At 22.9% G+C, this 26,936-nt stretch overlaps 13 protein-coding genes across 13 annotated transcripts; 5 read left to right on the top strand and 8 right to left on the bottom strand.

Annotated features, from left to right (window-relative positions):
* Positions 1-2,504: 2,504 nt before the first annotated feature.
* On the bottom strand, positions 2,505-2,996 carry SRAE_2000405100 (m7GpppN-mRNA hydrolase; the record flags this gene model as incomplete). The annotated part of the gene is made up of 1 exon (XM_024642875.1): positions 2,505-2,996. The coding sequence occupies one exon, from the start codon at positions 2,994-2,996 to the stop codon at positions 2,505-2,507; it is 492 nt and encodes a 163-aa protein (XP_024508602.1).
* A 1,217-nt stretch (positions 2,997-4,213) lies between these two features.
* Positions 4,214-6,331, top strand: SRAE_2000405000 (Ground-like domain and Major facilitator superfamily domain, general substrate transporter-containing protein; the record flags this gene model as incomplete). The annotated part of the gene is made up of 3 exons (XM_024642873.1): positions 4,214-4,454; positions 4,569-5,189; positions 5,412-6,331. The coding sequence occupies 3 exons, from the start codon at positions 4,214-4,216 to the stop codon at positions 6,329-6,331; spliced, it is 1,782 nt and encodes a 593-aa protein (XP_024508601.1).
* An 80-nt stretch (positions 6,332-6,411) lies between these two features.
* SRAE_2000404900 (Hexosaminidase D) lies at positions 6,412-7,788 on the bottom strand (the record flags this gene model as incomplete). The annotated part of the gene is made up of 2 exons (XM_024642872.1): positions 6,412-6,990; positions 7,051-7,788. The coding sequence occupies 2 exons, from the start codon at positions 7,786-7,788 to the stop codon at positions 6,412-6,414; spliced, it is 1,317 nt and encodes a 438-aa protein (XP_024508600.1).
* A 552-nt stretch (positions 7,789-8,340) lies between these two features.
* Positions 8,341-10,277, bottom strand: SRAE_2000404800 (Ankyrin repeat and Ankyrin repeat-containing domain-containing protein; the record flags this gene model as incomplete). The annotated part of the gene is made up of 5 exons (XM_024642871.1): positions 8,341-8,640; positions 8,694-9,557; positions 9,593-9,762; positions 9,811-9,994; positions 10,044-10,277. 5 exons carry the CDS (start codon positions 10,275-10,277, stop codon positions 8,341-8,343), a joined length of 1,752 nt encoding a protein of 583 aa, XP_024508599.1.
* Positions 10,278-10,665: 388 nt separating this feature from the next.
* On the bottom strand, positions 10,666-11,730 carry SRAE_2000404700 (RNA recognition motif domain and Tudor domain and Nucleotide-binding, alpha-beta plait domain-containing protein; the record flags this gene model as incomplete). Its single annotated transcript, XM_024642870.1, has 2 exons — positions 10,666-11,625; positions 11,674-11,730. The coding sequence occupies 2 exons, from the start codon at positions 11,728-11,730 to the stop codon at positions 10,666-10,668; spliced, it is 1,017 nt and encodes a 338-aa protein (XP_024508598.1).
* A 5-nt stretch (positions 11,731-11,735) lies between these two features.
* SRAE_2000404600 (Hypothetical protein) lies at positions 11,736-13,270 on the bottom strand (the record flags this gene model as incomplete). Its single annotated transcript, XM_024642869.1, has 3 exons — positions 11,736-11,777; positions 11,827-11,835; positions 12,692-13,270. The coding sequence occupies 3 exons, from the start codon at positions 13,268-13,270 to the stop codon at positions 11,736-11,738; spliced, it is 630 nt and encodes a 209-aa protein (XP_024508597.1).
* An 805-nt stretch (positions 13,271-14,075) lies between these two features.
* SRAE_2000404500 (UDP-N-acetylglucosamine transporter) lies at positions 14,076-15,095 on the top strand (the record flags this gene model as incomplete). Its single annotated transcript, XM_024642868.1, has 1 exon — positions 14,076-15,095. The coding sequence occupies one exon, from the start codon at positions 14,076-14,078 to the stop codon at positions 15,093-15,095; it is 1,020 nt and encodes a 339-aa protein (XP_024508596.1).
* A 269-nt stretch (positions 15,096-15,364) lies between these two features.
* Positions 15,365-17,351, bottom strand: SRAE_2000404400 (Synaptojanin-2-binding protein; the record flags this gene model as incomplete). Its single annotated transcript, XM_024642867.1, has 4 exons — positions 15,365-15,831; positions 15,892-16,027; positions 16,859-17,115; positions 17,258-17,351. 4 exons carry the CDS (start codon positions 17,349-17,351, stop codon positions 15,365-15,367), a joined length of 954 nt encoding a protein of 317 aa, XP_024508595.1.
* A 1,187-nt stretch (positions 17,352-18,538) lies between these two features.
* On the top strand, positions 18,539-19,927 carry SRAE_2000404300 (Solute carrier family 52, riboflavin transporter, member 3; the record flags this gene model as incomplete). The annotated part of the gene is made up of 3 exons (XM_024642866.1): positions 18,539-19,019; positions 19,075-19,454; positions 19,502-19,927. The coding sequence occupies 3 exons, from the start codon at positions 18,539-18,541 to the stop codon at positions 19,925-19,927; spliced, it is 1,287 nt and encodes a 428-aa protein (XP_024508594.1).
* A 251-nt stretch (positions 19,928-20,178) lies between these two features.
* Positions 20,179-20,568, bottom strand: SRAE_2000404200 (Ground-like domain-containing protein; the record flags this gene model as incomplete). The annotated part of the gene is made up of 2 exons (XM_024642865.1): positions 20,179-20,408; positions 20,466-20,568. The coding sequence occupies 2 exons, from the start codon at positions 20,566-20,568 to the stop codon at positions 20,179-20,181; spliced, it is 333 nt and encodes a 110-aa protein (XP_024508593.1).
* A 1,328-nt stretch (positions 20,569-21,896) lies between these two features.
* On the bottom strand, positions 21,897-22,520 carry SRAE_2000404100 (Hypothetical protein; the record flags this gene model as incomplete). The annotated part of the gene is made up of 1 exon (XM_024642864.1): positions 21,897-22,520. The coding sequence occupies one exon, from the start codon at positions 22,518-22,520 to the stop codon at positions 21,897-21,899; it is 624 nt and encodes a 207-aa protein (XP_024508592.1).
* Positions 22,521-23,818: 1,298 nt separating this feature from the next.
* Positions 23,819-25,594, top strand: SRAE_2000404000 (Nucleoporin protein Ndc1-Nup family-containing protein; the record flags this gene model as incomplete). The annotated part of the gene is made up of 2 exons (XM_024642862.1): positions 23,819-23,962; positions 24,008-25,594. The coding sequence occupies 2 exons, from the start codon at positions 23,819-23,821 to the stop codon at positions 25,592-25,594; spliced, it is 1,731 nt and encodes a 576-aa protein (XP_024508591.1).
* Positions 25,595-25,945: 351 nt separating this feature from the next.
* Positions 25,946-26,371, top strand: SRAE_2000403900 (Zinc finger, RanBP2-type domain-containing protein; the record flags this gene model as incomplete). The annotated part of the gene is made up of 1 exon (XM_024642861.1): positions 25,946-26,371. The coding sequence occupies one exon, from the start codon at positions 25,946-25,948 to the stop codon at positions 26,369-26,371; it is 426 nt and encodes a 141-aa protein (XP_024508590.1).
* Positions 26,372-26,936: the final 565 nt, after the last annotated feature.

The following is a 26,936-nucleotide window of genomic DNA, read 5'->3' as shown; positions in this document are numbered from 1 at the left end:
ATTTTTTTTTTGTTAATAATATCTCTCAACCAATAATGAGAAGAAATGAAGTAAAAGTAATATAATAACAATTTTTAATTATTTAAAAAAATTCCAAATTATATATTATAAATAATAATAAGAAAATTAGAAGAATGCCAGTAATAGATAATGGCGCACTTTTTGTATCTTAGTATGCCGTCAATGAGGTCTTTTCTATATACAAATATATACAGAATATATGTATAGAATATAAAATATACGTCTCTCTCCGGTTAAGCGTTATAAAAAGAAAATGTCTTGCAGATGTTTGTATAATGCAGTTTGTTTAATGTTGTTTGGAGAAATGAAATAGAAAGTTCAAAAATTAAAACGTTTTTTAATACCCTATGAAGCTGTTTATGTTTAAATAAAAATATAAGATTATATCATGAAAAATATTTTTTTATGTTGTTACACTTAAAGTGGTAAAATTTTTATTTAAATACTTTAATTATATTTTTATAATTTGTTGGTAAATATGAAATAGTAGTGAAATAATACAAAAAAAAATTTTTTTTAAATTCAAGGACTTTTTTTAATAAATACTTGTACTCATTTTTCATCATGACCTCAATTTTAATTCTCTATAATTAATATTGTTAGTATTATTTAATTGTCTACTCTCTTTTTTAAAAAAAAAGCATACCATTTTGTGTTTATACATTTAAATAAACCATTAGAAATTGTATCACAAACAAATGATAATTTTTAATTTTCTAACTTATAGAGCTTTTATATTATTCAAATTACTTAAAGAAATATTTGCTTAAAAGTGTACACAGTTGAAATAGATGAAATAATAATTTTAAAGTATATGAAAGATGAAATCTGTTATCCAATATTTTTTTTTTTTAAAATAGCAATATTTTTTAAATTAATGTAGAAAGTTATGTATTTTTAACTAAATATTATATTTTATTGATAAATTATTCTACTACTTTTTTTTTTTATAAATGTATTAACTATACAATTTTTACAAAATTTCTTTTATTATATTTTCCCTCTTTTATGGTTTTTACTAGAAAATTTTTAATGTATTATTTGTTGATTATTTGATATTTTATAAAGAACCTTCTTTTTATTAATGAAAAAGAGATTTATGTCAAGTTTTATTTTATCGTATATATATTATATATATATATTATGTCCTATAGACATTTACCAATACTTTTAAAATTTTCATCAATTCTAACTACTTATTAAATATTCTAACTGTCGCTGAATTTGAATTATTTTATAAATATTACTTTGCTTACATATCTACCTTTATGCATATTTTTATTCAATATATATTGTATTCAATTATTTATCTTAAGGTAAATAAAGGGACAAAAAAACAAAACATTGTATATTCATTGTTTAATATATTAATATTTCTGTATTTTGTATATATTTTTTTTTATTTTATAAAAAAAAATTGTTATATATGTTTGTTAGTGAAAATAATACTATTCAAAATATTTAGTTATTTCCTAATACTTTTTTTATTGAACACTTTTTCTCTCTTTAATAACACTTCTTATAATTATCCATCCTATGTTCATTGCTATAGTTTTTTTTTTCTGTTCAATTTATCTAAAAGACTTATTCCTTTATACTGATAATGTTTCTTTTTATCATTACATTTAATTAATCTTCTAATTGATAAGTAGCTTTGTATTTCTTTAATAAAATAAAAAAAAATGTTAAGGAACTTTTTTTTTATTTGAAATGTATGAGATAAAAGTAGAGAATTACATATATTTTTTTATATAGATATATTATATTCTAGTTTATTTTAGTAAACCATAATATATTTAATCTTTTCATTTATATTATCCTTCTTATTTAAACATCCATATTTGATGATTATCCAGCTTCAAATATTAACTATTCTCTTTATATATATATATTAAACTTTTTGTATTGTGAAATGATTCTCCTATCAAAGTAGAACTATATTATTCATATGTATGTGCGCATACATAAAAGGTATGTAGTTGACAATTCAAGTCTGACCTTGTATTACCTTTTTTAACTCATACAATAGATCATGATGTATATGCCTCACTTTACCTCACTTCATAACAATCATCATTGTTATTATCAATTATTCTCTATTTGTTGGTATATATGTATATTTATTCGAATTTATATATATATATACCTTTATAAATAACATTTTATTGTATTGAATCACATTTGAGGCCTTGTCTCGACTATATCATATTATTATACATCTTGTTTATGTATTTTCATTTTCTTATTAACATAAAAAGAAATTTTTATATTTATATTATAGAAATGTTCAAAAAATTATTTTAAAAGTACATTTTTCACACGCGTCAATCGTAGCCATCTCTGATCTGAACCATGAAATGGCACCTTTGAACGTGTGCGAAGCATGTATTTTATTAATATAATAATTAAATATATGTATATACAAAGAAAAAAAATGAATTTAAAAAATGATATCAATAATGTTAATAAAAATTCTATTCATTTTATAAATTTTTAAATGTTTTCAAATTTTCTATCACAACTAAAAGTTTCTGTATTATTGGGAAGACTTGACGAAATTTTGGTTCTCTTTTTGTTGTTTTATTTAATGTACTATTTTCAACTATTGTTTCTATATTTGGTCTTGTACATTTGAAAATGTCCTTGATTAGTACCCATTGAATGTCATTTATCTCATATGGACTTCTCGTCACAAATTTATAATTCATTGGAACATTCAAAACAATAAAATAACCAAAATATTTTTTTCCTATTTTTGCATCAATGAATAATTTATAAGTGACGTCAAAAGAATAGAAGCCTGTTTCTTCGTATGTTTCTCTAATTGCACATTCATGAGGATATTCGTTTAGTTTTATTTTTCCTTTTGGTAAATTCCATGTATCAATAGATTCTACAGATTTTACCATTAAAATACTATTTAGACTTGAGTTTAATAATATACACCCATATCTTGGAATATTTACTGTATACATTCTATGATTTATAATCATTCTTCTTATAGAATAATTGATATAACAATTATTTTTTTTAATATTTAGTAAAAGTTTTAAAAAATCTTGAAAACTTTTAATTTTCTGATAAAATAAATAGCTTGTTTTTATATTTTCTTGAAAAAACCAGAATGCTTCTTGAGCAATGTCCATTTCTTCTATTGATAATGGAAAATATATTTCATTTGTTTTAAAAAATTGAAATTTTAACCATTCTATAATTTGATTTTCATTCATACATACACTAAATATTTTAAAAGCTGCATAAATTTTTTCTTTACTGTCAATATATGGTAAAAATTGATGTGATATAATTTTATTGTAGTAATTACATGCTTCAATTGGGTCTTTGTAAATATAGTTAGTGATAATTGTAAAAGTGTTACTGTAAGGTGACTTCATCTTTTAATAACTTAAATTATTTAAGTATTTAATGGTAAAAATATTATGATTATATTTCTAATAGGTCATTAAATTATTATGTGTTATACAAAAATATAATGGAGAGAAAAATATATATATATTTTACATATATATATATATATATATAACAATAATAATTTTCTAGCTTAAATAAAAAATATTGTTAGAAATCAATTGATACTTTTAAAATTTAACATTTATTTTTCATTTAAATAAAAAAAATTTGATTATTTAAATTATTCACAACCTCCAGTTTTTATGTTAATTTTATAATAATATTCATAAAAAAGACAAGTATAATATTATTCAAAAAAAAAAAAAAAAAAAAAAATTAAAATTTTATTATATACTTATAAAAATATAATTTTAAATAATTGTGTTTATAAAAGTTTTTTTTTTCTATAAAAAATTTATAACACATAATTATTTTATGAACAATTTAAAAATTTAAATAATAAAAATTATAAACAAAAAATGATTAAAAAAAATTACAATTATTTTCTTATAAATAGATATTTGTAAATGGCATTAAATTTAATTAACTGTCATTAACATCTTAAGTCATGTATTAACTAATAAATTATTTACTCAAAAAAAAAAATTCTTTCTAAATGGAATATTTTTCTATATTTTTAATATGTTTTTTATCAACATTTCAAATTTTCAATCAATCAGGTTCAAATATAATTGAAGAAATCTATAATTATTCAGCATTTAATTTATCAATTTTATCTTCATCATTTTCATTTGGTCAAATATGTGGAACGGCATTTTTTATGTATAAAAATCTACCTAATTTTAATCATAAAAATGCTTATACATATACCTCAGGATTTTTGTTATTTGGATCACTTTTACAATCATTTTCATTATATTACTTTGTTGTTATTGGGCGTATTTTACTTGGTATTGGAACAGGAATAGGTTTTATTATAATTGGAATTACTATAACACAAATGACAAATTATGAATCTAGACCAAAAATTTTTCTTATTCCATCAATTATGTTTTCATTAGGTAATTTATATCCTAATATTATTTTATTAATAGCAAAATATTATAATTTATTGGATAATTACTTATTATTAGTTAGTATTCCAAATATATTAATAACAATATATTATTTTATAGATGGATATAAAAAAATTGATATGCTTCATGATTATGATGATAATATAAGAATAATAACATACTATGATATTAATATACCTAAAAATATTTATCATTTTACAATTCTTCTTGTTTTATTAAATGTCTCTGTTGGAGTTCCAATAATAATGGCATTTTCTATTGAAATATTTAAATTCTATGGTTATACAATTGAATCAGCTATAGGTCTTTCTTTTTTTTATCCAATAATTCAAATAATATTTCTATGCTTTATAAATATAACAGGTAAATCATTTACCAGATTTACATTAATTTATAAAGGTTTTCTTCTTTCATTTTCATTGTTATTTATTATAACATCTTTACTATTTATACCATCACCAACTAGTAGTCATACAAAAACATATATCCTTGGTACTTTAACGATATTACTTTCAATGGTTTCATCTATACCATGTTCAACAATTCATTGTATATACATTGAATTATTTCAATCATCTAATGAACATATTAAAATTTCTTCAATAGCAAGAGTTTATCTTTGGATTTTTTCTTTTATTGCAACTTTTACCTTTCCTATCCTGTTTTCAAATTTTGGTCTTTTTATTATTTTTTTAATCCATCTTATTATTACTGGAATTTGTATATGTCTTCTTAAACATAAATATATAAATTTCCTTGAACCAATATATAATCTATAGATACATATATAAAAAATTTTCTAAGAGGTTGGTAATATTAATCACTGTAACGACTTAAACTGCTTTTACATAATTAATTGTAAAAAAAAAAATATATTTCATACTTTTTTCTTATTATATATACTTAAACTTTTATCTGTTTTATAGTAATTTTTATTTGTAGTTAGTAAAGTAAAAATGATATCATATTTTTCAATTGTTCTTTTACTACATTCTATTATCAATATTTTATCATTGAATTCTGGTCAAGAAAATGTTGAAATATTTTCTAAACCACCATCTAATTTACCAATAAGTAAGGTATTTATTTTTGGAAAACCATATTATATACGTGATATGAAAGCAAAAATTAGAAGTGAATCTAATGATTTAAATTCTCAATCATCTTTTATAAAAAGTACACATAGATTTTCAAATCAAGAACATTTAATGAGAGATTATATTGTAAGAAATCATATGGATAGTTATTCTTATCCACAACCATCTTATCCTTCACCACAACCATCTTATCCATCGCCACAACCATCTTATCCATCGCCACAACAATCTTATCCATCACCACAACAATCTTATCCATCACCACAACCTTCTTATCCATCACCACCTGAAGCTGTTATTAGAACTGATTATGAAAAAAATATTACAACATATCATACAACACCATCTTATGCTATTACAACAACTTCCTCAACAACTCCACCATCACCAAAGAAGAATAATGATTATCCATTAGAATCATGTTATACAAATAAATCTGGATTTATGTGTTGTAATGAAGAATTGGAACAATTAATTTACAAAACTTTTAATGATTTACTTAATTCTAAAGATGGAAAATGGAATAAATGTAATATTCAAGAGATAGCAAATAGAATTCAAAAAAATGCTCAACAAAAGTTTGATTTGAAATTTGAAAGTATTGCTGGAATTGGAGATTTTGCCTCAAAAAGCAATTTTTATGGTGATAATATTTGCAAAGTAGAAATATCTGGAAGATATATGTTAGCTTATGCCAGTCCAGTTCAAAAACCAAAAATGTTTGAAAATCCTGATTCACTACCATATCATAAAATTAAAATGTAAAAAAAAAACTTTAGTAAAAATTATTTTGTATTTTTGTGTAAATTTTTATATCATCAATAAATGAGATCAGAAAGATTCTTTTAAAAAAGACTTTTTATTGCTCGTAATTGACGTTTTACTCTATATCCAACACCAGTATAATTATCTATTGAAGGACAATTATTTTTTTCCCATTCATCCCATGTTGAATCATAAAAATAAACTTTAAAAACTGATTTTATTTTATTTTTTAATTCATTCATTCTTCCCATATCAACATGATGACCATTTTTTTCAATTTCATTATGAAGTTCTCTCATTTCTTCTATTAATACATATAAATCATTTCCCGGAAAACCATTGATCATCATATTTTGAGCTTCATGAGCCAATTGATTATCAGTTTTTTCTTCAATATTTTTTAAGTAAATTAATTCCTGAACTAAACTAAACGTGGAAGATGGTAATAATTCACAAAGTTTTAAATGATGTGAAAATCTAGACCATCCTGTTAATATTACACCACCAAATTTTGTATTATCTTTAAAACAATCTTCATTATCTTTGTAATATTTAACATAACTTTGTAAATTTCTTAAATAACGATTAGGATCATTAAATTGAGTATCTTGTTTCATTGCCCCTTTAAATGCTCCAGCAAAATAAATTTTTTTAAACACCTAAAATATATAATTATATTTTTTTATTTATTAATTAAATTAAAAATTTTAATTTTATACCATGCAAAATTTTTCCAATAATGATTTTGTCAGATATGAAAGATTTTCATGATATCCCCAAATAACTGGTAATATTAATTTGTCAAAATCATACATTCTTAATTGTTTTATTGTTGCTTTCTCAAACATGTCATACCATGCTAAAATTTCACAAAAACCTATTTTCTTTTTAATTATTAAAGCAATTTTAGAAATATGTCTTAATGTTATTGAAATATTATCAGTTTTATGTTCTTGACAACGATAATCTTTATTAATTTGATATGCTTCATCAGCTCCAATATGTATACGTGTAGATAATGGATGAAGATCTTTTATTTGTGATATCATTTCTTGTAATAATATATATGTTTCATCATCACTTGGACAAATAGTATCATCTTTATTTGAAACTTCTCTAAGATGATAAAATTTATTATGTTTAAGAACAAATTCTAAATGACCAAATGTTTGTACTAATGGTATTATTTCAAGAGCATTTAAAATAGCTAATTTATTAATTTCTTTTATTTCATCAATTGTATAAGCATTTTCACATTTAATACTACTTAGTTTTCCATGATATGGAAACATATCTTCATATTCAATCAATACAGCAGTCACACCTAACTTTTTTAAGAATGGAAAAAATGAATGATAATAAATAATTTTTGGTGGTGCTCCTTTTAAATCTAGATGAACAATTTTTTCTCCTTTTCTAAAAACATCTGAAATTGTTGTTAATTCAACAGAAGTCATAGTATTTTTTTTTAAACCTGAAATTTATATATACATATTTTATATTTATTTAACTAAATGAATTTGTAATAAAATTAAAATTTTTCTACATTTTAACTATGAAAAAAAAAGTAGTTTTAAAAACATATATGTAAAAATATTAATGCATATAAAATAATTTAATTTTAAATGATATATTAATATGAAAAAAAAAATATATATATTATTTGAAGAAGGACATAATGTAAGCATTATAGAGACAAATATATAATATATTATTTCGTGTGCATATAAAAAGTATAGTTATAATTGCAAAAACGATTTGTGTTCTATGAATAATGATTTATTATATTGATGGTGAAGAAACTACTACCTTGACGTTTTAATTTTATTTGCACTGATTTCTATTTTTTCATTCTAGTAAATACTACGACTTGTATCAAATACTTTTGTTTAACAACTTGACATTTACATAAGACTAATTATATTATAATAATTGTAAAAAAGAAAGAAATTTGTTTAAAAGTGATTTATTGTGTTAATGAAATGTAAGTAAAAGTATTATACAGATATTTACAAACCATCTAACATTGTAAATGCTGCATCAACAAGGATATCTAATAAATTTTCATCTATCTCATTATATTCAATTTCAGTAGAATCAAAAAATGTAGTACTAAAAACTTTTTCTTCCTCTCCTAATTTTGTAATTTTCTTATTTTCTTCCTTTGATATACAATAATTATCTAGATTTTCAAGTTTACTTCTTGTACTACTTTCTGATAATGAAACAAGAGTAGAAGTATTTTCAGAACTTTGAGAAAATATCTTATTATATGTTTCACAAGGAATATTATCTAAAATCAAAGTATTCTAAAAAAAAAACCATTTTAATCTTAGTATATTAAAAAATTTTTATAACATACCGTTTGTATCGGTTCTTCTAATAATTTATTCATATCATTATCTGATATATAATCAATATTTATTGTTAACCATTTTGAGTCATTATCATAAGGTATTTTTTCATATTCAAATTGTTTAAAAAATTCATCATTGAATATATCTGTCCTTTCCATATTATCATATATTCTTTTTTTTAAAGCAATACAACCAGGATAAAAATTAACATGATACTTTTTTTTTGAACTTTTAAAGTATGAACCAATTTTTTTCCAAATTTTCTCTCTTTTATTTGAAAAACTAGAAGACATTCCAAAATTTGTATAATGATCATAACATAAAAATGTTTCTTTTGATATCCCTTTTGACATAACCATTATATCATACAATGTGACATCATTAATCGAAACAGCATCAACATAACTACCTTTTTCCATCAGATATTGGACCATTTCATCATTTCCACAAGCTGCAGCTATCATAACTGGTGTAAAACAAAGAATTGGCTCTCTTTTGTTAATATCTTCTCCTAATTGTAAAAATATTTCTGCAATTTTTGTATTTCCAATTATAGCTGCATACATTAAACCAGTGTGATTTTCAGGTAGCCCTTCATATTGTATATTTCTAACTAGTATTTCATTTATTAATAAAATATCCTCATCACGTACCAAAGAACGAATATCTACTTTCCTTTGACGACGATCTTTTTTTCTACTATCTGGTGTTACTGGAATTAATTTTTCAGGACTAATAGAATCATATACAAGTTCTGAATGTAATTCTCTTCTATGTAAAAGAGACCTTAATTTTTTTGCTGTCCCACTGTTAAATGAAATCATATTAACATCTGATCCAAGTTCTATTAATAAGTCACATATATCCATCTAAAAAAAATAAAATGTGACAATAAAATATTTACCTTATCTGTAATTATACAATAATCTAATGCAGACATATTTAGTAAATTTTCAATTCTTCTATTTATATCTACATCTTTAAACATGCAAAGATAAATTATAGTTATGATACTTTCAGAAGCACAAGATGCAATTAATGGAGATACCATGCAACAATTTTGTTCAATGTTATCTAATGGCACGTTATATTTTTGAAATAATTTTATCATATCAAGATTACCATAATAAGCAGCATATGAAATAACATCAATTTGATAAAATGAAGTAGCAAAAACGTTTGCTCCATTAGATATTAAAATTTCAGCTACCTCAATACATCCAGAAAAACATGAATGCATTAATGGAGTCATTAGAGCATTATCAGTAGCATTAACATCAGCACCATAAGAAATTAAAAGTTTCACCTATAAAAAAATATTTTTTTATAACATGTCCTTAAATTAATAAACTTACAATATCAACAAAACCATTTGATGCTGCTATATGAAGAGGAGTGTAATTATCATCATCTCTTACATCAACAAAAATTCCCAATTTTAAACCATCTTCAACTTTATCGTAGTTATTTTCATAGATATCATCGAGAAAATTATTAATTAAATTATCATATTCATCATTAGAACATGTATTTATATACCAAGAATCACTAGTAGTCAATTCATGTTTATTAGAATAAATTAATGTCATAATGATGACAAAATTGGTAAATAAAAATTTTACAATAAAAAAATAAAAAATTTTGGTACTTTATATACCTAGACTTTTTTTAGAAAAAAAAACTTGTAAATACATTATATCACTTAAGTCCAAAGAAATTATACCATTTTTAATTGCAAAAAATGATAATTTTATGATATGATGGAAAATAAAAAAAACTTCTTAATGTTACCTTTTTTTACGACTGAAAAACAAAGTATGAAAACAATATAAAACTTAAAACGAAAAAAAAAACTACTGTTCAGAAAAATTTATTTGATTTTATAAACAAATACATTTTGAAAATGTTAATATTACAAACTTCCATTCCAGCTTTTTTTAATCATTGGAAAATTTATTCAGAATTTAAAAAAAAATTTCAACAATTCATATCACGTTTATTTATATTACCAAGAATTAGTGAATCATTTTTGCCAATATTTTTTATTTCTTCTGATGTATATCTATTTACAGAATAAGAACCAGATACTTTAACATTGGATCCAATGTTTTCTTTATCTTCCTCTAAACTTTCACACTTTACTAAATCACAAACTCCTTTTTTAGCAAGCATTCTAGCCAAATCATAACTTCGGCCATCTTTACAAAAAATTTCAATATTAACCTTGGAATTAAATCCCTCAAATCCAACTAGTGATATTTTATATCCTTTAAGAGAAATATTTTGACATAAAATGTTATTAAATTCATTGTAGAAATTAGTTTTTGTATTACTTAAATTACTTAATGTACACAAAGCAGCTTTGAAACGAACATTGAGTATTGCTTCATCAGTTAATGGTCTAACAAATTCCTCCTTAGCTGCTGTTTTGAAACCACGATCAACAAAAAATATAACATAAGCACCATGATTAAGACGTTTTATAACTTGTCCCCTCATATATTCTTCACATCTCTTAACAACTACAAAAGAATTAACACCTAGTCTACCAACTCTTTTTGTTTTTTTAAATTCAATTTCAAGTTTTTTTTCTAATTTCTTATCTTCATCAGTATGAAGTGGGACCCAAAAAGAGAAATTCAAACTATTTCGAGCTCCATCAAATTCATTTATATAAACTTTTTCATCTGACATCTCAGAAGTTTCAAAAAAGTCTTCATGATGTTCATAGTGTGGAATAAATGGATCATCAATAACTTTTACATGATTAGCTTTTACGGTTAGTACACAATTATTAACTTCAAGTTTGTCCTTTTCTACAGAATCTAACAAATTATCATATCCTTCTTTTGTCATCATTTCAACGAAAGCCATTTTATTATAAAGACGTACATTTCTAATATAACCAAATTTAAAAAAATTATGAAAAACATCCCACTACAAGAAAAAAAATAAACTATTTATATAAAAAAAAAATTAACTTACATCATTCCATGTTTGTGGAAAACCAGTGACAATGATCTTTAATTCACTTGTGGCCATATCAGCTATAATTTTTTAAGAATATTTATTTCTGAGAAAGTAAACAACTAAAAAAAAGTTTTATAAATAAAGGTCTTGATAATAAACGATTTTTACATATAAAAACTGTTCTAATTTTTAAGGCTACCGCGTAAGCCGGATAAATGGATAATGTATCATTACCATTTTGAACTATTTTAATAAAATGTCATAAAAAAAAGTTTGTGTGGAAAAATGTTTTGTATTGTTCATATTAGTATAATATGCAAAATTTGGCGGTTTCATTTTGTCTTTGTGGAGACATGATATGGTAACTTTTTCTATTATATTTACTTGTCTTTAATTATGTTATTATTTTAATTTATGAACAAAAGTAATTAATGATATGAAGCACTGTAATAAAAATATGTTTTTTTTTTCAAAAATTTAAAAAGATATAATGCAAATATCAAGATAATAAATATTATTTTTAAAAATTTCATTATGAAAAGAAATGATTGAAAAAACTAGGAATATATTGAAGAAAATTCGTGTCATTTTTTAAAAACAAAAGGTAGTCCAGATCAAATACTACAGAATTTTCAAAAAAACGTTCAAAATCAGCATATTAAAAATTTACAAAAAGTATCAAGTTTACCTATATTACGTAAGTTATTTTAATTTTATATTTTAACTAGTAATTTTGATTTTTACTGTACTTAAAAATATAAAAAAGAAGATCTAGTTAAGTTAAGGAAAAGTTTGAATCTTTTAAAATATAAGATAGATTTGTATATATTCATTTAACTAATATATATCAATATTATAAAATATCTATTTAGTATATTTTTTACTTACGTTTATAGTAAAGTATTTGTTTATGATAAAATTATTTAATTAAAAAGACAAAGAATAAAATTCTCTTTATATATATCCGAAAAATATGTTGTTACAATTATAAAAGTGATTAGAGTTTTTTAAGATCAACGCCATTAAGTCTAACTTTGTTTGGCATAAAATTTGGACAACTAACATCAAGTTCCATCTTTTTTCCTTCCAAGTCTTGTACTTGAATTTTAAAAGTTATTCCCTCTTTTCCAGATTCTGTTACTGTTGGTTTCCAAAATAATTTATAAGGTATTCTTATTTTTTGTCTAGTGATAACATTTCTGCTTTTATCTATTTCAATATCAGTTGATGTTTTTTTTATATTCATTTCCTTTGGTAAAGAATATGCATTAAACTTTTTTGATTTCATTTTTTTGATTTCCGAATTTTTAGTATTTGAAATTTTACTCCCACTCTTGCTACTTTTGCTTTTTGGTGTTTTGGCAACTTTTTTCATTTTACTTACACTAGGTGAAGCAGAAATTGACTTCTCAGATTTGCCATTTTCCTCAACTTTGATTGAAGAAGTTATCATATTACGATGTTTTTGACATACTTTTTTTTGTTTAGAAAAATTATTAATAATGTTACGAGCTTCGTTTTCTGATATATCTTCTTCTTGACGCCATTCTAAGACTAAAACTTTTTTAATCTTTTGTTTAGGTTCATTTACTTTACCAATTGTAACAGCCATTTCAAAAGTATTAAATATTGTTTATTCATTAAATCTTTATTTTATAATAATCAATCGATACATAATTTTAATAATAATTTTTAAGAAATTCTAATTTATAGTGAGAATATTTATGTATTATATTACAAACTTAATATTTTTTAATTAGAAAAAAGATTATGTTTACTAAATAATTTTTCCATTTGAATAAAATTATTTAATGAAAAAATTTCAAGTATTAAATATACTCATATCTTAAAAATATTATTACTTCAATAATTTAGTTTAATTTCAGTTTATTATTATCTTTTATTTATTTATCAATTATTATTACATCCAATGGTAAAAATGTAAGTAAAACGTTTGTGAGTTTAGGTGAAATAAATTTTATATTCCAAAAAAAAATCCCATGAAGAAAAATGTATATAAAAACAAAAAAAATTCTCGAATTTATTAAATATAAAATATTTTGTCATTCAAAACAATGATTTACATATTATTCTAATTAAAGTTAGACTTTTTATATGTTCAACGTCCCAATTAAAAGAAGGCTGTTATATGATTGCTCCACGTGTTGTATAAAATAATATATGCAAAAAATCACACTTTGTTAATGTTTAAAAATTAAAATATTCTTGGTATTTAAAAATTGGTAAATACTTTTATTGTACATAAATATTCTGTGAAATAATTTGTAAATTGTATTATTGATGATTTTTGCTATGCTTAACAATCATTTTTTTCAACGTGGATTTTTTATCATTGTTTAAATTATTCACCATATACTAATAAATGAATTTAAACTTTATTATTTTTTTAGTTAATTATGTCTCAAGAAAATAATTCAAAAACGCATAGCAATTTAAAATGGATTTCATTAATTGTTTTGATTTTGCAAACCACAGCTCTTGTTTTGACTTTACGTTACTCAAGAACACAAAAAACTGATGGTCCCAGGTATCTTTCTTCAACAGCTGTTGTAACATCTGAAGTTGTTAAATTTTTTACATGTATTGTTGTCATTTTTTTGCAAAACAAATGTGATATTTCACGTTTTAAAGAAGCTATTAACAAAGATGTAGTGAAGAAACCATTTGATACACTGAAAGTTGGTGTTCCAGCTGTTTTATATGTCATACAAAATAATTTACTATTTTTGGCTTTATCAAAATTAGATGCTGCGACATATCAAGTTACTTATCAGTTAAAAATTCTAACAACAGCTTTTTTTTCTGTTGCTTTATTGAAGAAAAAATTAGATATTTACAAGTGGTTTGCTTTAATTTTACTTACTGGTGGGGTAGCACTTGTTCAAATGCCAAACAGTAGTAAAAAAATAGATGACGATAATGAACATTCTGTTTCCGATCATTTTATTGGTTTACTTGCCGTTCTCGCAGCATGTTTTTCATCAGGTTTTGCAGGTGTATATTTTGAAAAAATATTAAAGGGATCTGTTGTTACATTATGGATTAGAAATCTTCAACTTTCATTTTTCTCTGTATTTGGTGGATACTTTATGGTATGGTTATATGATTGGGAAGCAGTTTCAACAAATGGTTTCTTTCAAGGATACAATGGTATCATTTGGTTTGTTGTAGGATTGCAAGCATATGGTGGATTAATAATTGCATTAGTAGTAAAATACGCTGATAACATTTTAAAAGGTTTTGCTGTATCATTATCTATAATATTATCATCATTAATGTCTTACTTAGTTTTTAATGATTTCACACCCTCATTAACTTTTGTAGCCGGAGCATCTATTGTTATTAGTTCAACATTCTTATATGGTTATGAACCCACAAAGAAATCTTATATTCCATTAACAAAAACTTCTAACTAAAACATTTTGTAATTATATTTTAAATATTATTTATTAAAAAAAATTATACTTCAAAAATAATAAACCTCAAATTATAAGACTTATAAAATATTAAAAAAAAATGAACATTTATAATTACACTATCAAAAGATAATCAAATACAATACAAAAATTAAACTTTAATTTTATTGTTTAAAAAAATTGTTTGTATGCATTGACATGCAAAATTCTTATAGAAGAGATCTATTTAATCATACAACATATATTCATTTTCTATTTTTAATTTTAGATTATTTTTTGAAAAAATATTTGTATACAAGAACACTAAATGTAGCTACTGCTCCAACCCCTACAACAGCAACCATGTATTCAGAATAAGGAATGATATCATCATCAATTAAATTTTCATTATCATTTAAACTAAAGGTTCTTTTTCTTTTAGGTGTTTCTGTTATAGTAATACAATTTTCATCATGAAAATTTCCTACTACACTTGGTGTATATGAAACGGTTGAGGCTCTTTCTAATATATCATCATCTTCAAAATTCATATACTCATATGATGCTGATGACTTATTGTAATTGTTTTTCCCATAAATGCTACTTGAAGAACTGATAAATCGATGTCTTAGATATGGAGTATAGTTATTTTTTGTTGAAACACTATCTGTTTCAGTATCTGAAATACCTGTATCATCAGCTTCATCATATTTATCAAGTTCATTTTTATATTTTTGTGTATAATTAAATAAATTTTCTATAAAAAAAAATGTTATTTAACAAAATATTATCAATTTAAAAAGTTATATAAACATACCAGAAGTTTGATTCCCAATCACAGCTGTCATTTTGTTAGTAAGTGTTAAATTTGAATCTCTTTTTAATATTTCTGAACAAAGAGAGCCTCTATTTTTAAAAACTCCTTTTCCGGGAACAGTTGTTTGTTTGAGCTGCTAAAATATGCAAAAAAAAATAATTATTTAAATACAAATAAAATTTTCATATCTTTTAAATGATAGTTAAATGAACGAAAGAAAATTAATGTTATTTATTATATTATTTTTTGACATAATATTATTGAAGAAATTAAAAAATAATAAAAAAAATGATAAGACGACAAAAATATAAATTATATACATTACTGATTACTAGAAGGTGGTTATATATATATAAATGTATACCGTTAAAATAACGATTGAAGGATGTAAATATCTTCTAATAGACTTTTCTAAAGATCAATATTTTTTGTTATCTAAAATTGAAGATCGTTGTAAAAAGATTGTTTTATTTCTAGTTTATATATTTTTATAAATTTAGACTTTGTACTATAAATTTTCTATGTCTTCACGTGAAAATATCATAAATAAGTAATTAAAAATTAGTAATATGAGGTTAATACTAAATTTATCAATGATATTTTTATTTTTCCAATAAAATTTCACACAAATAAGAAGAATAATAGAAATATATACATAAAGAATCATATGTAAACTTCAATAACTTTACTTAACTTTCATTGTTGCGCCAAAAATAACAACTACATATGCGAGTAAATAAATGAATTTTAAGTAAAATGACGAATAAATACAAACATAGTATAAAAGTAACAGCTGTTATATTATTAGAAATATGACGTATAAACGGCATATACTATACTATATATACTACAAATGAATGTAAAATATCTATAAAATAATGCATATGATCCATTGCAAAAAGAATATATAAAAAAATGTTAGTATTAAATAAAAGTAGAAATCATAGTAAATGAAAGTAAAACTAACCAAAAGAATACATTTTTCAGCGTTAAATGTCACTTCAAATACAACCGGCCCAGGCTTAAGGTTTTTTAATATTTGAACTGCATTGGAATGTTTGATGTTGTGTAGAGATTTTCCATTAACTGTGTGTATTAAATCACCAGCTTTTAATCTACCATCTCTTCCAACAACTGTATTTGGACGTACAGAAACTATAAATATTCCATTATGACCAGGAAAATATGGATAATCGATGCCACCGATTATTGTAAATCCAAGACCTGACATAAAAAATTGTTTTTAACATAATTTTAACTTTGTAAATACAAAACAAAATAAATTTACAAGGTAAAAAAATATAAGTGTTCAAAAAGATTTTTTTTTTCAAAGTCAACTTTATATTATTTATAAAAAATTACATACCATCATTATCATCTCTATTGATAAGAACTACTTCTTTTTTCAAGGTAAAATTATATTCGGTAAACTGTAAAATATCAGGCTCCGTTAAAACCATTTTAAAATACTACGATAAAATATTAATAAATACAAACTATACAATTTTAATTATTATCTAAAAAAAAGTAAAAAATTTTGTTAATTTTTAAAATTGAACATATTTATAGATAAAGTTTAGATTCCAATCATACCACTACACTTAACAAAGTACGGCTTAACTCGCCAATGGACACGCGACAACCATTAACATTCTTTTTGTCTGATAAAATGTTATGGAAAAATGTATACACTTATAAACAATTTTGAAAATTTGTTTTGGTAGTTTTTCTAATATTTGATTTAACTTTATATTATACTTTTTGATGGTATAATAAAATATTTATATTAACCAAAATTTTAATGCATAAGAAAAAAATAAAAAAATCTTACTATTATTTATTGTTAACCATGTTTTTAAAATGAAAAAAATTTTAGTAATTTCAAAATATTTTTAATTTTGTATTATATATTTTTGTCTTTTATGTAATGATGTTATAAAATATCATAAAATAACGTTTTTCTAACAAAAGTATAAATACTATTAATAAATTTTGAATAGTTTAATTTGCCATAATAAAAATATTTCACATTATATTACCAACAATTAAAATAATAATTTTTTGATACTTTTATCAATTTCTTACTTTTTTATTTAATTTTGATCAATGACAATATAAATAAAACTATAGAAAAGATTTTTTTTATAAATTATATATATTATTATTATTTTTAAATTAAAATTTTAAAAAATGATTTAAATATAATAAAAACAAATAAAACATACACTTTTCCAAAACGTTTTTGGATAAGAAAGGTAAAATCAAGATGTTGTCACGCTTTGACGCGTTTTTCATTAACGAGTTAAGCTGATCACCACTTACTTCCCACTTCCCTACATTAATAAATATTAAAAAAAATATAATAATTCCTCCATCTAGTAGTAATGATAAGAAAAATTTTAAATAAATAGTCGGAAAATGATATATATTATTATTAAAATAAATATTTAATTAACATACTACATACCAACCGGCATTGACAATTCTTTCGTTATAAGAATAAAAAATAAAATTAGTTCAAGAATAGTACAGTTGGGAAAGACGGTAACAATCTTATCAAGGTTAATCATTCTTTTAATATTATCATTCTTTTATTATTATATATATATTAGTTTTTTATAAATTAACTAATCATTTGAAAAAAGTTATGGATTCCGGCCGTTTATTTGTTGCTTCTGTTATCTTTGGTTCTAGTACATGGTTTTCAACAAATGCTGTCTGGCTTGAATTACCTATATTGACACAACGCCTTCCTGAAGGATGGTCTTTACCATCTTTTCTTTCTGCAATAATTCAAATAGCATGTATTGGTCCTCTCATCTACTCAATATGTTTTAAATGTATAAAAATACGTTTTTCATCAGGCATATTAATTACATTATTATTATTATTTTGTACTATGTGTACATTCTTAACATCAATATATTGGAGTGATAATGTAACAATTTTTGAAAAAAAAATTTCTCTTCCTTTAATGATTTTAGTTTTTGGAATGGCATTAGTAAATGCTACATCAAATGTATTGTTTATGCCATACATGGCTTCATTTGATGCATCTCTTCTTAATGCTTTTTTTCTTGGTATGAGTTTTTCATCATTAATTCCATCATTAATATCTTTATCTCAAGGTTTGTTTAATTTTTATTAATTAAATATTTGATTTATATTATTACTTATTTTTAGGAACAGGGCGATATGAATGTGTAAAAAGTGGAAATTCTACAAAGTACGGACCGGAATATTATGATCCATCTTTTTCAGCAGCAACCTTTTTTCAACTTTCTACAGGATGGTTAGTAATTACAATTATTGCATTCCTATATCTGGAAAAGAAATATAGGGAGAAAAGAAGTTTACCAATTGAAAGTGATGATGATGATGATGAAGGAGAGATGAATGAAATGAGCAAATTAAATAGTAATATAGAAACACAAGAACCAGAAACTAAGAAAGATAACACAAGAAATTTTGTTATTCAACTTTTTTTATTAGCATTTACCTCAGCACAAAATAATGCTATTATACCAAGTTTGTCAAGTTTTGCTGCTTTACCATATTCTCAGGTATAGTTTAAAAATTAGTTAATCAATTAAATATAAAATATTTTTAGACAACATATCATTTAACATTAGCCCTTTCAAATATATCTGCACCAGTTGCATGTATATTACCTTTTTTTTTAAATACTAGTTCTTTACCGATACATATATTTCTTACTATTATATCAACAATTGCCTGTGGTGTTTTAATATTTTTCGCAGCAAATTCTCCTAAAATTTTGATATCAGTATTTACGGGATCGGGAGTAGTAATATTTACGTCAATTATTGTTTCAGGATTATTATCATATCTTCGTAGTGTAATAACTTCCTCTATTAGAAATAGTGTCTCTCCAACTAATGCTCACAATAGACTTTTTTGGTCAGGTTGTGTAATGCAAATGGGTTCCTTTATAGCAGCATTAGTTATATTTCCTTTAGTTAATATTTTTAATCTTTTTCATGCAGCTGTTCCATGTTCAGAATGGAATGTTTAGTTTAATTAATTTTTTTTTTCAATTATTACTAGATAATTTACAACACTTTTTATTTTAATTAAAATGTTTGTTTTTTTTATAAATAAAATTTTTATGAAACCATTTATATAAATTAATGAAATAAAAAAAAAGATTGAATGATATTTAGCTGGAATTCTTACTATAGACCATATTATGTTATTATCAAGACAAGGATTAAAAAGAAAAAAGCTAAACTAAAAAAAATTTTCTTGAAGTTATGTTGATATTTTTTATGGTTGCCAGGCCATAGCATATTTACCACTTTTCTCAACTTTACAAGTTTTACCTTCTTTATAATGTGCTTTGTATGCAAAATCATCTAAAGCTACAACACTTTCAAATCTTCCACCTAATGCTGATTCTGAGGATTTTTGAATTTTGTCTGCATTTCCTAAAAGATCATCTCCTTCCATAGAATTTAACAAAGATGATTCAAGTTCCTTGTTACAACAAGTAAATCCTGTAATATTTATAATTTAATTAAATTAATAAATAGTTAAAATATTTTAATTTATACCTGAATCATTAATATAGCAATTATCAGCAGCACCATTTGTAAAAGATATAATTACAGAAATAATAATAGCACAAATAGTTAAATATTTAGAAGTTATTAGCATTTTCAAACTAAAAAATTTTAAAAAAATATATTAAAAATTTTGTGAAAATTTGGCTTTTATTAAGAAAAGGATAGGTAAAATTTTGACACCAAAAAAAGATTAAATTTTAAGATATAGCGATAAAATCTTGTTCGGATGAAAATCAGTTACAATAAAAAGAAAAATTGAAACTGGCTTTATTCATTTTGAAGAAAATTTAACAGTTAATAACTTAATTTAATAAACTATTATATCCATTTTAATAAAAAAATAAAGTTATCTGAGACTGATTGTTTTGTAAATGATAGTTTCAAAATAAAAAATGTGGTTACGAAAAATTTTTGTTATTATAACCATATATTTTAAACAACTAATAAAATATATAGATACATCACAAAAATAATTATTTTATTTTTGTAAAAAAAAATAAAAATCATAGAAAAATATTTTCTAAAAAGTTTTTAATACATCTAAAGAAATGGTATTTATTTAGTTTAAGACTAAAAGATACAACAATAAAGGAAAATTGTTATAAATTCTTTTCACTATAACTACTATTTCTACTTATGGGTGGATAATAATTCATGTTATCATTTACCTGCACTATATTAAATGAAAAGTAAATTTTGTATCACTAACTTGTGGATTCTATTGAAAAACTAGTTTGGATATAGAACAATTACAAATACCTATTTCATCCAACCAAAAGGCGATTAAAAGAAAATTTAAATAAAAAGATTTATCATTGTATCTTTAATTAAGAAATATATATATATATATATCTTGAAAATTATTTATATTTATACATCTTAATAATGTAATGATATAAAATTTTATAATGAATCAGGAAAGAATTAATTGGCAATTTTATAACACTTCAATATTATTACGCAACATTTTTTCAATCAAATCATGATATAATAATATAACATTTTCGGATATATCTTTTGAAATAATTTATTTTTAATTGATATTAAATTTATTTCTTTTTTTTTATAATCCAATAAATAAATCTATTCATTCTTTGATATAATGATTGTAACAAAAATACAATGAAAATATATTCTTTACACATATTATATAAATTTTAAACATTTTTAATTCAAGGATGATTTTTTTCAAATTCTAAAATATTAAATAGCTTTTTTCTTTTAAAATCTTAGTTAAATAGATAATGTAACTTGTTTATCATTTAATATTAAAATATTTTGTCAAATAATTGCTATAAAATATTTAATTTTGATTTAAAAAGATATAGAAATTATTACTAGTATTGTAATTTATCTTTTAAATAATTAAAATCTACAAATTTAAATAGATTAATATATAAATAGGTTAAGATCAGAAAATTAGATTTTTCTTGAACCTCCATATGAGCCTCCGGTAGCTGTTGATTGTTTAATTTCTTCTTTAGTTGAAATTTGCCCTGTTCCCTGTTCAAAATATCCACCACTTGTAGCAGATCCTTGATCACCATATCCACCACTTGGAGTTACGATTGGTGTTGGTGCTGGACCTTGCTCATTGTAAGTAACACTTTGAGTAGGAACTGATACTGGTCCACCAATTGGACCTTGTTGAGCATATGGAGCAGAAATTGGCCCAGAAACAGCATATCCACCACCAACAGGACCTGAAGGACCTGATGGACCTACATAACCAGTAGATGGTTGAGATCCAGCATAACTTGGACCAACCTGTGGTCCAACATAACTAGGTCCTGATGGTGCCACATAACCAGATGATGGTGGTGGAGCAGCATAACTAGATGCTGGTGGTGGAGCAGCATAACTAGTTAAGGATGGTGGAGCAGCATAGCTTGTAGAAGGTGCACTACCAGGAACACATCCTGGAGGACACGCTGGTTTTTGAGGTTGACAGCAACAACAATTACTTCCAAAAAGATTGAAAAAAAGGGCATTTGTTTTTCCAAAAAGTGACAGTATTATGATAGAAACAATAAAAAGTTTCATCCTAAGTTGGTTTGAGGAAAATAAAATTTGTGATACTTAAAAGAAAATTTTCACTTTATAAGGTGTTCATGAAAAACAATTTTACCACAAAATTAAGTTAAACAGGATATAATAATAAAAAAAACTAAGTTTTTTTCATAACTTATAAAATAGCTGATCAAACCTATATAACAAGTTATAAAGGAATTTAAAAAAAAAATAATACTTTTTAAAGTATTAAAAAATAGCAAAAAAACTTTGCCGTTAGCAAAGTATATTCTTTAATTACATATTCTAAACAAAAATAATTATAAAAATACTTACAAATTATAAACTTGATTGTTTAAATATTTATATGTAAATTTATATTTATATCAATTAAAATAATCATAATGATTATTTAATCCACAAAAAGGTCATCCAAAAACAACGTACTTTTTAAAGAAATCATAAATAATAGTTACCATGTGATGTGTTGTTATTTTTTTATCTTTTTTGTTATAAAATTTTCAAATTATACTTTTATTTCACCAAACAAATTAAGAATAATAATTATCATAATTATTGGCATTAATTATTTCTTTTAAAAAGGAAAACAAAACTTTTTAAAAAGTTTTTTATCTATAAATTTACCTTTTGAAAACATTCAAAGATTACAAAACAAACAATGAAAGATTTAAATTAAACAATTTATATAAATAGTAACTAGTATAGATAATTTTAAACTATTTTTAAACTAAAATTCATTTTTATAGGCATACTTTTTTAATTATATTTTTTATTTTTATTTTATTATTCATTCATAAAATTTAATAAAATTAAAAGTTTTTCTTAAAAATTTTATTTTTACATATCCTAACTATATATCTCGAAGTTTTATTTTACATATATAATAAATATAATTTTTTTTTTCTAGAATATTTTAAAAAACTTTTAAAAAGTTGCTTCGTCGTTTTTAAAATTTGAATAATATTATTTTCATGTTTATTATGTTTTTTATTTCATTTATTTATTAATATTATTTAATGTAAAAATAAATTCCTACCAAAAAAAAAGTTTCAACAAAAATAACTTTTAAATGTTTTTAATAGAAAATCCACTAATGTGAAATAAATCTTATTATTAAATTGAAACATATAATCAAGTATTTTTAATCTTATTTATGAATAAAAAAAAAATTTTGTTGAATACATTTACTAATCGCTTTAGGAAACGGAATGAAAAAACATTTTACCACGCAATTTAAGGTTACATTTCTATTTTGTATTTTCTAATTTGTAACCTTTGGAGGTAATTTTTTTAAAATTTAATTTAATGAAATGTTTTCTCACGAGCGTCAATTTCGTGAGTCATTTCAAAATTTTGGAGATGAATCTCCGAAAAAGAATAATTTTAATTTCAAAACTGTTAACCCAACTCCTAATGGTGTTCGCGCTAAAATTGAGATATGGTTTCATTCATTGGTAAGTTTACTTGTAATCATATAATTATATCTAATTTTTTTATAGCTATTAAAAAGGAAACTTGTTGCCAGTATTGGGATCGCATTTTTAGCTTCAATAACATTATTTATCCAAACAATCATTACAGAATTCAATGTTATCAAACCTCTGACGTCATTGGAACTAATTTTTTCTAATCTTTTTACTTTTTCATTTTGGTTTATCTTAGCAATTCAAACAACAATTATTTTTGGACTTCTTTTTGCCATGTCTCATCTTGTTATGTCTGTTAGTGCTCCAGATACTTTAAGAATGGATGATGGAATTAGTGTAATATTTTGTGTTTCTCTTGTTGTTGGAGAGTGTTTAAATGTTTTTCTAACATTTCTAAATGCATATGATTATGAATCAAAACAAGATGATGGAGAAAATTTGGCTTCTGCTAGATTTACATACCACATTTTTGCTTTAATATTTGTGTGTACAAATTTTGTTTTTTCAACAAATTTTCGCTATTGTTTTGCTGATGATGATATACCTTTTCAAAATGTAATATTATCAATTTTAATGCCATCTACAAAATCAATATATACCTATAAATATCAAGATGCACTTAAATCTTTTAAGAGAGCTACACTTCTATGGTTATTTTATCATATAATTGTTGATTTTTGGAGCATTAAATATCTCTTCACAACAGGAATTCTTATATACATTGCATTAGTAATATATAGAATACACTTAGTATATAATTTTGCTGTTGAAGTTATCAACTTGATTGTCATGCAACCTTATAAATTTGAGATGCCTTCTATTTATAACATAACAGAACCAAGTGAGAAACAGTCTCGACATATCGTAAATATATTTAATTGCTCCGATTTGATGATGAAATTTTTTGCTCTTTATGACATTCGTTTTATTGCGGAAAAAGACTATAAAAGAAGGTGTGAAATATTTCAACTTAGTATACCCGGAAATTATCCAAGAAATTGGAATTCTATTAGAAACATTTGTTTGGAAATTATTAATTCAGTCAATATGGCAATAAGTAATGCCAATGATATAATTCATACAACTAAAATGCGTGATGCAGCACATTTGTACGGGGATCCATCATCAAGATTTAGGCAAACTATGGAATTAAGAGATTTAAAAAATGTTAGTGATTTAAGATTAAGACCACGTACTTCAATTAGAGGTGAAAGATTTTTTGATTCTAATGATAGTAGAGTATATGAAAATATTCATGATGGAAAGTTAAATAGATTAAATAAAATAACAGATAGTGTAAAAAATTTTGTTATACCACCAGTGAAATTTATCCTTCCAGCAGATGGTATATTAGCAATGTATGCAATAGAATCAATTGCATTAATTATTTCACAATCAGTTGAAGAAGATGAATTTGGTTCTGTCCAAAGTGACATCATTTTTGTGGTACGTGAGATGTTAAAATTTTATGAGAGTCTGAAGAAATATTCAACTTATAAGCATATATTACCTTCAAAATACAATACAGATGATGATGAGATTGTTAAAAATTTGCAAACTGCTCTTCAGCATTCTATAGTAAAAATTCTCTCACCATTTATGAATCTCATTGAAAACTTTAGTGCGGATGAACAAGAAATTATAGAACAATTATTTTAATTTTTAATTTTTTTTTTATTTTGAATTAACCTATAGTATAAAATAATGTTATTTCTATTTGTATAGTTTTAATATTAACAAGTTTTTTTTTTTGTTCCATTATTATTATATGGTATAGAAATTAATATATTTTGTTTTTAAAAGTTAGTTTAGACGTATATCGTTAGTAATATTTTGATGAATAAGTACAAACCTTTTGTTTATCATTATTAATTTATCTTTTATATATAATTTGTTGTTTAGAATCACAAATTTCCTTAGGATTAGTTTTCGAGTTTTGTGTCTCTTGAATTATATTTTATAGAAAAAAATTTTCCAGTTATTTTACTATTTTTTTTATAGAACTAAATTATGAGTGAAAAAAATAAAAATGTATGGATATGTCAAGTTGCTAAATGTGGATATACAAATACATCCAGCACAAAATATTGTGACAATTGTGATGCTAGAAGGCAGGATGATTTAGAAATTAAAAGTAATACAAAAGAGGATATAAAATATTGGAAATGTAATTATTGTAATAAGTTAAATAAAAATAAATATAATGATTGTGGTAAATGTCACAAGTTACGAGAAGAAAAATCTCCAGTTAAAGTAGAGACTGAAGGAAAAAGTTCAGAGACAGAAGATCTTGATAAATATGCTTTAGATTTTGATGATGCTACTAGTGATGGAATGAGTCTTGCTGAAAAAATACGAGCAATGAGACAACAAGCAGATGAATCTGACTGTTCTTGTTCCTGTAGTGGTGGTAGTTGTTCTTGTGAAGAAAATTAAAAATAAAAAAAAAAGAAGTCAATTTTAATATTTGATTTATATGAGAAGTAATTAAAACACAAATATCAATATAGCACAATATTTTATATTTCGTCTAACCATATTTAACCTTTCTTTTATTATAACGTAATTGCATTTTTATATAACATTGTACATATTATTTTTTTTTATTATGACAAGCTATTTATCTACATAAAAATCTTTCCATCTTATTAAAATTACTTTTTAATTTACTAATATAAATTGACATTCACACAGAAATTTTAATAGGCAAAATAATATTTGAAACAAAAATGATGTATAAATTTAATTATTTTTAATTCCTACTTAAAGACATTTATAACCATGCGCAAATACATTAACTTTTTTTTTTTTAATAATTTATTTAAAGGTTTTGCGATCATCAAGATATAAAGTACGCCTTAATATATATTATATATATATTGTTTATAATTGTAATGCTTACTAGGGTTATTTATTAAACTGAGAAGGTTTACATTTCATTTATAGAATATTATAATATATAAGTTTTTTTTTTTTCATTGTATTTATAAATACAATTAAA

This window comes from Strongyloides ratti, assembly GCF_001040885.1.
Source record: "Strongyloides ratti genome assembly S_ratti_ED321, chromosome : 2".
NCBI classification, from domain to species: domain Eukaryota; kingdom Metazoa; phylum Nematoda; class Chromadorea; order Rhabditida; family Strongyloididae; genus Strongyloides; species Strongyloides ratti.
Note: the sequence above shows the minus strand (reverse complement) of the source record. Positions and strands in the feature narration are given on the sequence as shown.